Consider the following 13,285-nt stretch of genomic DNA (forward strand, 5'->3'; position numbering starts at 1 on the left):
TAGACCATGTTGCTGCCCTACATATGTCTTCAAGGGGAATATTCCCTAAGAAAGCCATGGATGCCCCCATTTTGCGCGTAGAGTGGGAACTGGGGGAACTGTTAGAGTGTGTTTAGCTTTTTGATAGCATATCTGAATGCATTTAACTATCCATCTGGCTATTCCTGATTTTGAGATGGGATTACCTTTATGTTGTGGTGAAAAAGCAACAAACAGTTGCTTTGTTTTTCGAAATGATTTAGTCCTGTCAACGTAATATAGCAGAGCTCTCCTTACATCTAGTGTGTGTAGGGCCCTTTCTGCTACTGACTGTGGGTTGTGGAAGAAAATTGGCAATTCTATTGATTGATTGATAAGGAAAGTGGAGATGACTTTTGGCATAAACTTAGGGTTTGTCCTAAGTACTACCCTATTTGGATGTACTTGCAGGAAGGGTTCTTGAATTGTTAGCGCTTGAAGCTCACTTACTCGCCTGAGGGAGGTAATGGCAATCAAGAATGCCACCTTTCATGTTAGAAATCCATGTTAGAAATTACAATTCACATGAGTGGAGTGGTTCGAAGGGAGGACCCATAAGTCTGGTAAGTAACAAATTTAAGTTCCAGACTGGTGAAGGTGGGTGTTTTGGAGGGATTATCCTTTTAAGATCCTCAATAAAAGCCTTTATTGGTGGTACCCTAAATAGGGAAAGGTGTTGCCTATTTTGGAGATATGCTGCAATAGCAGCAAGATGTAGCTTTAGATGAAGAGTATGCTAAATTGCATCTTTGAAGATGCAAGAGGTAACAGATGATGTTTTGGATGGAAGCATCCAATGGATTGATTTGGTTATTATTGCAATAGATTACAAATCTTTTCCATTTAGCTGCATAGCATGCTCTAGTAGTTGGCCTTCTTGCCTCCTTGATAATGTGCATGCAATCAGGAGGTAAGTTAACCACTTGGCTGCTAGGCGTTTCCCCCCCCCCCCTGTGCTGGAAATTGCCATTTTAGTGGCACCATGACGAGCTCAGCTCGTCATCAGCACACGACACCCGTGGGTGATGACGAGCTGAGCTAGTCATCAGCATCAAAGGGGTTAAGGTATCCGAACTCTAAGACCTCAGGAGCGAGATCGCTAGGTTCATCTGATTGGGATCTGGATGTTGGATTTCTCCATGGTTCAGAGTTAAAAGATGGGGCGAGAGGCGCAGTTTTTGATGGGGAACTACTGTGAGTTCCAGGAGCGTTGTGTACCATGGCTGTCTTGCCCATGTGGGAGTAAATCTGCCTGACCAGTTCATCCATATCGCATTGCTCTGTGACAATGGATGTGGGAACCTGGCGGCAAAGTACTGGCATTTTGAGTTTTCGTTTGTGGCAAACAGATCTATTTCTTGGTGCCCCCATTTCTGGAATAATGGTTGGAGAACTTGGGGGTGAATCTCCCATTCGTGTAGTTGTTGGCTGTGTCTGCTTAACAGATCCGCTACTTGGTTGTCTTTCCCTGGCAGGTGTTCTGCTAGGAGAAAAATGTTTCTTGGAATTGTCCACCTCCATATGCTCTGTGCTAAGTGGGACAGCTGTGGAGAGTGTGTCCCTTCTTGTTTCTGGATGTAGTACATGGCTGTCATGTTGTCCGTCCGGATCAACACGGCCTTGTTGTACAAGTATTTTTGGAATTCTTTTAGTGCCAGAAATATTGCTAGAAACTCTAAGTGGTTGATATGCAGTTTCTTTTGTTTTACTGTCCAAAGCCCTTGGACTGTGTATTGGAGTAAGTGGGCTCCCCAGCCTGTATGTGATGGTCTGCTGTTAGTACTAGTTGTGGAACGGCTCTTGGAACAGTCGCCCCTTGGAAAGGTTTTGTGGGTTCCACCACTGCAGAGAGTTGTAAGCGCGACTGTCTACCAACACTAGGTCCTTCAGTTGTCCTTGAGCTTGGTTCCACTGCCGTGCTAGGCATTCTTGCAGTGGACACATTTGAAGTCAGGCATGAGGGACAATGAATATGCAGGAGGCCTTCATGCCTATGAGATGCATGAACACTCGAGCTGGCAAAGAGTCTTGTGGCTGAAATTTTTGAATGAGAGTTTGCATGTTGGCTATCCTGGCTGAATTTGGGTATACCTTTGCTACTGAGGTGTCTACTGTAGCTCCCAGATATTGCTGTTTGTGGGAGGGTTGTAGATGCGATTTTGGGTAGTTTATGGAAAACCCCAGGCTCTGTAGCAGCTGGAGTGTCTGAGATGTATGGCGTGCACACTGCGTGTAAAAGTTTGCTTTTATGAGCCAATCGTCCAGGTATGGAAACACGTGGAAGTGTTGCCTTCTGAGGTGGGAAGCTACCACTGCTAGACATTTTGGGAATACTCTCGGGGCTGTGGTTACCCCGAAGTGGAGAACCTTGAACTGAAAATGTTGACCTTCTATTGTGAACCTGAGGTATTTCCTGTGAGCTGGATGTATAGGTATGTGAAAATATGCGTCCTTGAGGTCTAATGTTGCTAGGTAGTCGCCTTGCTGGAGTAACGGGAGTACTTAGTGTAGAGTGACCATGTGGAAGTGCTCCAAGAGTATGTATTGGTTTAGCGGTCTAAGGTCCAATATTGGTCTGCGGGACCCGTCCTTTTTGCGGATAAGGAAGTATAGCTAGTATACTCCTGTCCCTTGGTGTTGAATAGGGACTGGCTCTATGGCCCCCTTTTCTAGCATGGATTTCACCTCTTGTTGTAACAGAGTGATGTGTTCCTTGGACATAGAACGGTGTTTGGGTTGTATGTTGGGTGGAGTAGAAGTGAGTTCCAGGCAATAACCATACTGGATAATTTGTCTCACCCACCTGTCTGTGGTAATTGCGTTCCAGACTGGTAGGAATTGTTTGACTCTGTCTCCGACTGGTGTTAGATGGTCTGGAGGGAGTGTGATGAAGTCACTGTTTGGTGGCAGTGGAGGCTCTGGTGTTATTGCCGCCACGTCCTCTGCCCTAGTTATTATTTCCCCTATAACCTCCCCTGTTAGAGCCTTTGTTAAAGGAACTTTGGGTGTTGCTTTTATATGTAGAGGAAGTTTGTGAAGTGTTGCCTCGTGCGGTGCCTCTGTAGGAGGAGCGACGAAAGGAGCCTCTGTGTTGTTGAAACTGCAGTGCGCCCATAGATTTCGCAGTATCGGTATCTTTTTTCATTGTATCCAAAATGGGGTCTACTGCAGGGCCAAACAGGAAGTCTTGATTAACTGGTTGGTTGAGGATGGTGGATTGCACCTCATTCTTAAAACCAGAGATGCGTAGCCACGCTTGTCTGCGCAGTAAGACGCTGGTATTAATGGATCTGGCTGCTGTGTCGGCTGTGTCAAGCGCACATTTAATGGAGGCATTGGTAATAACTTGCCTTCTTGAATGAGGTCATTAGCTTGAGCCTTGTAAGGTTCTGGCAGGTGTTGAATTAAACCCTCAAGCTGGTCATAGTGTGCTCTATCGTAGCGAGCTAGTAGAGCCTGTGTGTTTGCGATTCTGCATGAATTAGAGGCCTGTGAGGCTACTCTCTTGCCTGAGGCTTCCAATAATTTAGACTCCTTATCAGGAGGTGGAGCATCTCCTGTAGTTTGCTCTTTTACGAGCGTTTGCTACTACCAGTGAGTCTAGAGGCAACTGACCTTTAATATAGGCAGGGTCTGTAGGGGCCGCTTTATATTTTTTTCAATCCTGGGATTGAGTACACGTGCTCTGGCTGGATCTTTAAATATATCAGGTGCGTGTTTTAGTACCCCTTTTAGCATAGGAAGTGTCCTGACATTTTTCTCAGAGGTAGGAAATGTGTCGAATAGAAAATCTTCTTCTACTGGGTCAGTGTGCATGTCGACCTTGTGGTATTTTGCTGCCCTATCTAGCAGCTGGTTAAAGACAATGGTGTCGTCGGTAGGCGACGGCTTTGTCGGGTATGGGGAGGCATCAGGGATGGGCTGTGTGCCATATGGATCATTCTGATCCTCCCATGTGTCATCTTGTGGATGTGGATCCTCTGGTTGATTAAAGTCATCTTGAGGATCTTTCCCCATGTTATCCTCATCATTATAGTCAGAATGTATAGGAGAGTAGGGCACAAAAGGTATATTGGGATAGAAAGGAGGAGTAAAGGGCCTAGAGGGAGAAGTCCCGAAGTCCTTTTTCTTTGGAGGAACAGGGGAAGGAGTGTCTGTGTCCAGTGGTCTCTTCTTTCGATAATAAACTGTAACCTTGCCAGTCTCAGGGTTTATATACAGTTTAGATTGTTCCTCTGATTCCGGATCGGGATGGAAGAGTTCTTCCTCCACAGTCCGTGGCTTTGGCGCCGATATTTTTGGCTTACTGACGTGTTTTAGACTTTTTGGCTCGAGGGCCTTCGGTTGTGAAGTCTTTTTCGGCTCGACCGTTGCTTTGGGGTCGGTAACCTTTTTTGGTCCTACGATTTTTGTTGGTTTAGCCGTCTTTTGCGGCTTGTTGTCTGTCTTTGGGTCGGCTCCCTGTTTGGGATCGACTGGAGCTTTTGGATCGAAACACTTTTTATGCTCGACAGCTTTCTTAGGCTCAATGTCTTTTGTCGACTCGATGACTTTTTACGGATCGACAGGTTTTGTAGTGTGATCCTGTTTTTGTGGTTCTCCACTCTTTTTAGGATCAACGGCCTTCTTTGGGTCGTGTGTTCCCTTTGGATCGACGACCTGCTTTGGTTCGAGGCTTTTCTTCGGCTCGACGGCCTTCAGCTCGATAACCTTTTTGGGTTGAGCGACCTTTTTTGGTTCGACCACCTTCTTCGGGTCAGTGACTTTTGGCTCGACACCTTTCTTCGGTTCGACGACCTTTGGCTCTACGGCCTTCTTCGGTTCGACGACCTGACCTTTGGTTCGACGACCCTCTTGGGTTTGACGACCTTCTTGGGGAGAACGTTACTTGGCCCTGGGCTATCGGAAGGCTTTGTTTTTGGCTTCGGAGCCGAGCCAGAAGGCGGGGCTTCTGAAGGAGCTTGTCGATCTCAGCTAAGGCCTTTTGGCGATGCTTCCACCATAGCCTTCAGTTTCGGGACAAGCGGCGTTGGGGGATGTGTACTCACGATTTGCCCAAGTGGGATCTCGTCATCGGAGTCCGACTGGTCCTCGACGGTGACGATCTCTAGATCCGAGTCCGCTGCCTCTGGTAGGTCGTGTTCATCATCGAAGATGTTCTCCGGTTCTGGTGCTGGTTGCTGCATCTCTTGCCTAGCGGCCCGTCGAATCCGGATGGTTTTCTTCTAACGGAATTGGGCACAAGCTGGGCAATTTCCTTCGTTGTGCTCTGGTGACAAGCACTTGTTGCATACTGTATGTTTGTCAGAATGCGGGAATTTGGAGTGGCATTGTGGGCACCTTTTGAACGGACTGCTTTCCATCGACAGCAGTCCCACGTGGCATCGAAAGGCCCTACGGCCCGCGTCGACGGCCGGATCAAGATGGAAAGTTTGGTCGAGTCAAGAAGTACCGAGCGAGAACAATACCGTTGAATTTGAAGGCCTTTTGGCCTTTTAAAGAAGTTTAGTTTCGGTTCCCAAGTTAGAGTAGAGGAATAACATCCGAACCCAATGGTGGAAAAAAACAATCTGAGGATGGAGAAGATGCCCATGCGCACTGTAGTCCAGGGGAGGAGTCACCTATCTCGTGATACTTGAAGACTCTTCCAGGACAACAAGGTGCAATCATCCGGACCCAACACTAGGCGGCGATCTATGCACACATATGAATTCAGCAGCCCACATGCCTTGAACATTCATTTAAAAAAAAAATCTAAGTGAGAAAGGAGGGAACAATAAGTCTGGTTTAGGGAACAAAATGAATTCCCTTAAAAGTTATCACATTTCTAGTACCCGGCAATGCTTCCCAGACTTTTTAGAACCACGATTCAATTTTTAGAACAACACAGATTTTAATGAGTGGGGGACTAATACATCCTCAGTAGACCACCCCCCTACTCTTCACACTGCAATACCACTCCATACCAATACGCCTATTCTGTATGTAAAAAATCTCTCTCTCTCTCTCTCTCTCTCTCTCTCTCTCTCTCTCTCGGAAACCTGCCAAGATAAGCATCATATTTTTGGAGTGTACTATATTTTACGGACATTCTTCAGAATATGGAAGTAGACACATTAATTTGTCTTTGCAGTCATTACTTTGTTTTACGCAATTAGCACAAGTAACATGCTGCTGTCTCACTCAGCAGTATAAACAATATTTAGTAACCATTACCTGAACATGCAGCTCCGGGTGAGAGTTCATGTAGTCAAAGAGTCTCTGATAGTTTAAAAACTGGGCATCCCATTCCTGAGCTTTATCATAACGGAAATCATCACCCAGTGGCACTAGCACAACCTTACTGCGGTACAACTTTGACTTCTTGCGGTACTGATCCAACAAAATGTTTGCCCTATAACAAATGGAAAATAAATTGGAGAGCAGTCAAAAGACACAGTTTTGGGACACAAAAACAACGTCAGAGGGGCTTGTTAAGGAGCACAACATTTCAATAGATAAACTTTCAAAATTAGACACAGAAGATAAAACAAGTGACAGTGGGCTACCTAATCGGCTTTGAAACATGGGGGTTTGACACAGGTACCATTAAAACACGTTTGGGAATTCAAATTTTAAACGACCACCACTAGCTCTTTCTGCACCTACAATGATGGGTCGCTTCACGAGCAAGTTAAGTGCTCCAAGGAACAAACTGCTTCAAAGCACATCTATTGCTTTAATGCAATCAAGTTTCCTTCGTTCAACAAATGCCATGGAGACTCATCATTAATAGAAGCTTCTTTATTTTGGATGAGTTTATTTACCATATATAGTATGTTGTTTCAAAACCAAAGGAAGACCAAAGAAACAGTATGCAACTTAAAAGTTAAACTTCCTTCCGTCTCCAAGAGCTTTTCTGTCAGTTAATGAATCAACCAACTGCTCCAAACTGCCTTTGGCTGGCGGTACTATGCAAAAAAAAAAAGGAACCTAGTACTAGCTGGAATCCAGCTAACCTATAGACTCAGCTGCGTTGATTTGGTTTACCTTCCACTTGTCACAAAAAAAAAAGTGGTTGGTACGGCTAACAGCCTTCAAAAATAAATGTCTACTACCTTCTTGCCACAGTAAAACAGAGCAAATAGGTAACTAGTCTGCTCCTCTTTTTATTGTTTGTTTAAATCTGTTTTTATTAATTTTTAAAAAGATAACATGTATCACACAAAGTTGACCATACAGTGAACCATTTGTCTACATTAAAGATACATTACAGTTGATTGGCTGCTTATGTCAGATATACATTTGATGATGTGGTAGGCACAGCTACGAGCTGAATCTCGGCAGATTGTGCATGTTCCGCAAGAATAACAGCCATCATACATTCGACGCAGTTCCATTTACGTTTTCTGCAGAGTCTTTGCAGATCATACAGTTCGGGCAAGTGTACAGATGTTATAAACAGAAGAAAACAACCAACAAAAGTTCAAAACTAGCAACAGCAGCATGCATCGATTTTCAGGTGTGTATTTTGTACCCTGCCTCTCCCCCCCTTCTGTCCCCCCCGATCTCATCCTCTCGGGTCTACCTCCCCGTCCACCCCCGTGTCGTAGCGCACCTTAGTTGTTAGATGGTATGCACACTCCTACTTGTCATTGCTGCTACTTGCTATCAGGTTACTCCACTCCCCCTATCAGGGGTCTCCTCCACTCCCCTGTTGTCCCTCTGGGTCGTCCCCCTCGATGTGTATCAGGGCATGAAGTAGTCCCTCCCATTGCATTGCTATAGATGTCTTCCGTAGCCCCAACGTTTTCCTCCGGCAGGATGGCAATTCCTTCTGCTTTGGCCCACGCTAAAAGTGAGTACCTCCATGCCCGTATGTGTGGTGGGTCTCGTGCCTTCCATTTCTTGGTTAGGAGCCGCTTGGCTACCGCCAAACCTAGGTCTAGGAAGCGAGAGGAGATGTTTGTGGTCGGAGACCTGCAGAACTGGTGTAATAATGCAAATGCTACTTACCAGTATGCATCTGTTCTTGGCATGTAGGGCTGCTGACATTCATATCTGTGCATAGATCGCCGCCTAGTGTTGGGTCCGGATGATTGCACATTGTTGTCCTGGAAGAGTCTTCGAAGTATCAAGAGATAGGTGGCTCCTCCCCTGGACTACAGTGCGCATGGGCATCGCCTCCATCCCCAGATTGTTTTTAGCCATTGGCAGAGATGGAGTGAAGTATGTGAGTGATGACCATGCTGTGAGCATATACATATATGAAGGCTGCAGCTGCTACAGGCGCCGGGGAGGAGGGTGGGCGATATGAATGTCAGCAGCCCTACATGCCAAGAACAGATGCATACTGGTAAGTAGCATTTGCAGTTCGAGGCATGTGGGCTGCTGAATTCATATCTGTGCATAGAATACATAGCAGTCCCTCCATTAGCGGCGGCCGCCCGTGCCAGCTGCAGCAGTCTGAAAAAGCGTTTTGAGAACAGCCTGACCAACAGCTGCCTGCTGTTTGGAGTGCACGTCTACACAGTAATGTTTAGTGAAAGTATGTGTGGTAGACCATGTGGCTGCCCTACAAATATCTTCTAAGGGAATGTTACCTAGGAAAGCCATAGAGGCCCCCAACTTCCTGGTGGAGTGGGCTCTTGGTGGGATAGTGAGAGTGTGTTTAGCTTTAGCGTAACAGATTTGAATGCATTTCACGATCCACCTAGCGATCCCAGCTTTGGAGATAGCGTTTCCCTTGTGGTGTGAGGCAAAAGCAACGAAAAGCTGCTTGGTTTTGCGAAAATCTTTTGTCCTGTCCACGTAGTACATCAAGGCTCTTTTAACGTCAAGGGTGTGGAGCATTCGCTCCGCCAGCGTCTCTGGGTTTTGGAAAAACACCGGCAACTCAATTGTCTGGTTCATATGGAATTGAGATACAACCTTGGGTAAGAATTTAGGGTTATTGCGGAGAACGACCCTGTTAGCATGGACTTGGAAGAAAGGTTCTTGGATGGTGAGCGCCTGCAACTCGCTAACCCTCCGTAGCGATGTAATTGCTACTAAGAAAGCAACCTTCCAAGTCAGAAACTGAAGCTCACAAGAGTGCAGTGGCTCAAAGGGAGGAACCATCAGCCTTGTAAGAACCACATTGAGGTTCCATTCTGGAGCTGGTGGGGTCCTTGGTGGAATGACTCTTGAGTCCTTCCAGAAAAGCCTTGATAGCAGGGACCTTAAAAAGGGACAGGTGTTGCCTATTCTGGAGGTATGCTGCTATAGCAGACAGGTGAATGCGGATGGAAGAGTACGCCAAATTGCATTGATACAGGTGGAAAAAGTAACAAATGATGTTTTGAATGGAAGCATCTAGCGGGTCAATATGGTGGTTAACACAGTAAATGACAAACCTCTTCCATTTAGCCGCATAACACGCTCTAGTAGTGGGCTTTCTAGCCTCCCGAATGATGTCCATGCAATCGGGGGGAAGATTGAGGTAGCCAAACTCTAGGACTTCAGGAGCCAGATCGCCAGGTTGAGCTGTTGCGGATCAGGGTGCTAAATGTCGCCATGGCTCTGCGTCAGAAGGCTGGGAGTGAGATGAAGCCTTTGATGCGGTACCACGGACAGTTCCAGAAACGTGGTGTACCATGGTTGGCGAGCCCACGTTGGAGCAACCAGGATGAGAGTCATCGAGTGCTGCCTGAGCTTGCGTGCCACCAGCGGTATCAGAGGTGCTGGGGGAAAAGCGTATGCAAATCTGCCTGACCAGTTCATCCACATCGCATTGCCCTGTGATTGCGGGTGTGGGAACCTGGCGGCGAAGCTTCGGCATTTTGCGTTCTCCTTTGTGGCGAACAGGTCTATCTCTGGATGACCCCCCTTTTGGAAGTACGGTTGCAGTACTGATGGATGTATCTCCCACTCGTGCATCTGATGGCTGTGCCTGCTGAGCAGGTCCGCCATCTGGTTGTCCTTGCCCGGGAGATGCTCTGCCATGAGGAAGATGTTCCTCTGAATGGCCCACTTCCACATGCTCTGAGCCAGATGAGACAGCTGCGGAGAGTGTGTGCCCCCCTGTTTCGGAATGTAGTACATGGCTGTCATGTTGTCCGTCCGGATCAACACGACCTTGTTGCACAGATGTACTTTGAACGCCTTCAAGGCCATGAAGATTGCCATCAGTTCCAACACATTGATGTGCATCTTCCTTTGCTGTGGTGTCCAGAGTCCCTGCACTGTGTAGTGGAGTACATGCGCTCCCCATCCCTGGAGAGAGGCGTCCGTTGTCAGGATAATCTGTGGCACAGGCTCCTGGAACGGTCGGCCCTTGCAAAGGTTTTGTGGATTCCACCAATGCAGAGAGTTGTACGCCCGACCGCTCACCAACACTAGGTCTGTTAGTTGCCCATGAGCCTGAGTCCACTGACGTGCTAGGCACTCCTGAAGCGGACGCATATGTAGTCTCGCGTGCGGGACAATGGAGATGCAGGAGGCCATCATGCCTATCAACTGCATGAACACTTTCGCTGGAAGCGAGTGCTGGGGCCTGAATCGTTGGATCAGCGTTTGGATACTGGCGATTCTCACTGAATTTGGCTGCGCAGTGGCCGCCAGAGTGTTTATTGTCGCGCCCAGATACTGCCGTACATGGGCGGGCTGGAGATGGGATTTTGGGTAGTTCAGAGAGAATCCCAGATCGTGCAGGAGATGAATGGTGCGGGACACGTGTTCGGAGCACTGCTGTTCTGTTTTTGCCTGAATGAGCCAGTCGTCCAGATAAGGATATACGTGGACGTTTTGGCGTCGTAGATGCGCCGCCACAGTTGCCAGGCACTTTGTAAATACCCTTGGCGCCGTGGTGACCCCGAACGGCAGAACCCTGAACTGGTCTTGAATCGTAAATCTGAGATACTTCCTGTGGGAAGGATGCAGGGGGATATGAAAATATGCATCTTTTAGATCCAGCGTAGCCAGGAAGTCCCCCTGTTGAAGCAGAGGGAGTACCTGCTGTAACGTGAGCATATGGAAGTGCTCCGAGAGAATGTACCAGTTGAGGGGCCTGAGGTCCAGGATGGGCCTGAGGGATCCGTCCTTTTTGGGGATTAGAAAATACAGGGAGTAAACCCCTGTTCCCCTTTCTTGCAATGGAACGAGCTCTATTGCCCCTTTTTGCAGCATGACTTGAACTTCCTGCTGCAACAAGTGCAAGTGCTCGCCGGACATAGGACGGCTCCTCGGGGGTATGTTTGGTGGAGTGGAAGTAAGTTCGACAGTAACCGTACTGGATAAGAGACTTGACCCACCTGTCCGTGGTGATGGATTTCCACGCGGGCAGGAACTGCTGGAGTCTCCCCCCGGCCGGTGCTGTATGGTCGGGGGGCAGTGACAAGACGTCACTGCTTGTTGGCGGTGGTGGACCTGGAGCTGTTGTTTCCACGTCCCCTGCCCTTGACGTTGTTGCCTCTGTAGCCACCTCTACCTTTGTTGGTGTATGAGGTTTGGGTGTTACTTTTATAATACTGTGTGGACTGCGATGCCTGACCCCTTGAGGTGCCTCTGGAATTGGAGCGGCAAAAGGAACCACTCCGAAACTGCTGAGACTGGAGGGCCCCCATAGACTTGGCAGTGTCTGTATCTTTTTTCATTTTTTCCAGTGTCGCATCCACCTCTGGGCCGAACAGGTGGTCAGGATTAACTGTTTGGTTCAGGATTGTTGTTTGTATATCCGGTTTGAACCCTGATATCCTAAGCCAAGCATGCCTTCTAAGCAACACGCTAGTGTTGATGGCCCTGGAGGCTGTATCAGCCACGTCCAGCGCACATTTGATGGAAGCGTTTGTGATGAGCTTTCCCTCCTGAATTAACATTTCTCCTGCCTCCTTGTACTGGTCAGGCAAGTGTTGCAGTAGTGATTCCAAGGTGTCATAATGAGCCCTATCGTAGCGTGCAAGTAGGGCCTGTGTGTTTGAGATTCGCCAAATATTAGCTGCCTGTGCAGCAATCCGTTTCCCTGAGGCCTCAAATATTTTAGACTCTTTGTCTGGGGGAGGAGCGTCACCGGTGATCTGAGAGTTCGCCCTCTTCCGAGCGTTGGATACAACCAACGAGTCCAGTGGCAAGTGTCCCTTGATGTATGTTGGATCCGAGGGCGCTGCCTTATATTTCTTATCAATGCGAGGGTTAATGGCACGCGCCCGGGTGGGCTCTTTGAAGACCTCCGTTGCGTGCTTCAGCACTCCCTTGAGCATTGGCAGTGTCTTGACTGACTTTTCAGCCACTGAGAAGGTGTCAAACAAAAAGTCCACATCCACAGGGTCTGAGTGCAGCTCGACATCATGGTTAGCTGCAGCTCTCTCAATCAAAGCGTTGAAGGCTGCCGAGTCCTCCGTCGGTGAAGTTTTGGCCGCAAAAAGCTGCGGTTCCTGGCCCGACTGCGGGTCCTCTGGGTCGCCTCCGGCAGACCAAGGTTCATGCTCCTCCTCCGGATCCGAGTACGCCGGATAGTTGTACTCGACGTCCTCATCGTCAGCATCCCCTGCATTGGAACGCGTTGGCGAGTGTTCTAAGGCTCGTGGAGACATAGGCTCTATCGGGGCCGAAGTCCCCTCAGAGTCCCTCTTATTCTTGAGAGGAATCCGAAAATGTTCTAACACCGGCTCCGTGGTGATTTTCCTTTTGAGGAGAGACAGTTTCCCAGTATTGGCGTCGATGATGACCTCCCGACGCTCTTCATCTGCAAGTGGCTGGAGCCGAGGCTTCGACACCACTAACGCCGCTTTGGGCGTTGATACCTCCTTTGAGGGCCCGCCTGCCCCATGCGTCGGAGCGAAAGCCTTCGGCGTCGACTTCGGCGGCAGGGTAAAGCGGATAGGCGTTTGCGCCTTCGCGGGCTTAGGTGTGTGCTTCGGCGCCACATCTCCTGGTTCGGGAACCACAGTGTCCTTCCGAAGCCGCTGCAGGGATTCTGCGACCTTCTTGGTTAAGGCTGGAGAGGGCTTGACTGGCTCGAGCGATCTTCCTGAGTCGGGAGTCGGCTCGGCGAAAGGCACCTTCTTCGGAGCCGACACCTCACGTTCTTTATCCCCGAGGGCCGGCGCCGGCGGAGTCTGGGCCGCGGCGTCGCCCTGGCGCTTCTTCGGAGCCGTCTTCGAGTCATCGACCACGACCATCCTCGGCGCCGACGCAGCCGCGTCGGTCGACTTCGCCTTCGGCGTCGACCCTGAGGGCTTTGGGTCGGCCATTTTGGCGTGGCTCTTCAAGTCGGCCATTTTGAATTGTTTGGAAGTTGACGCCTCCAGAG

The 13,285-nt window shown here is 48.6% G+C and overlaps 1 protein-coding gene across 3 annotated transcripts in view; it reads right to left on the reverse strand.

Moving 5' to 3' along the window:
- MAN2A2 (mannosidase alpha class 2A member 2) overlaps positions 1-13,285 on the reverse strand; it is a 668,437-nt gene that overhangs the window by 437,888 nt on the left and 217,264 nt on the right. For all 3 annotated transcript variants that reach the window (XM_086958183.1, XM_086958182.1, XM_086958181.1), the window contains one exon: positions 6,235-6,412. In XM_086958183.1, the coding sequence (XP_086814309.1) occupies positions 6,235-6,412 (178 nt within the window). The remainder of the gene's footprint in view (positions 1-6,234; positions 6,413-13,285) is intronic.

The sequence above is a fragment of the Lissotriton vulgaris genome, chromosome 2_1 (genome assembly GCF_964263255.1).
Source record: "Lissotriton vulgaris chromosome 2_1, aLisVul1.2, whole genome shotgun sequence".
NCBI classification, from domain to species: Eukaryota; Metazoa; Chordata; class Amphibia; order Caudata; family Salamandridae; genus Lissotriton; species Lissotriton vulgaris.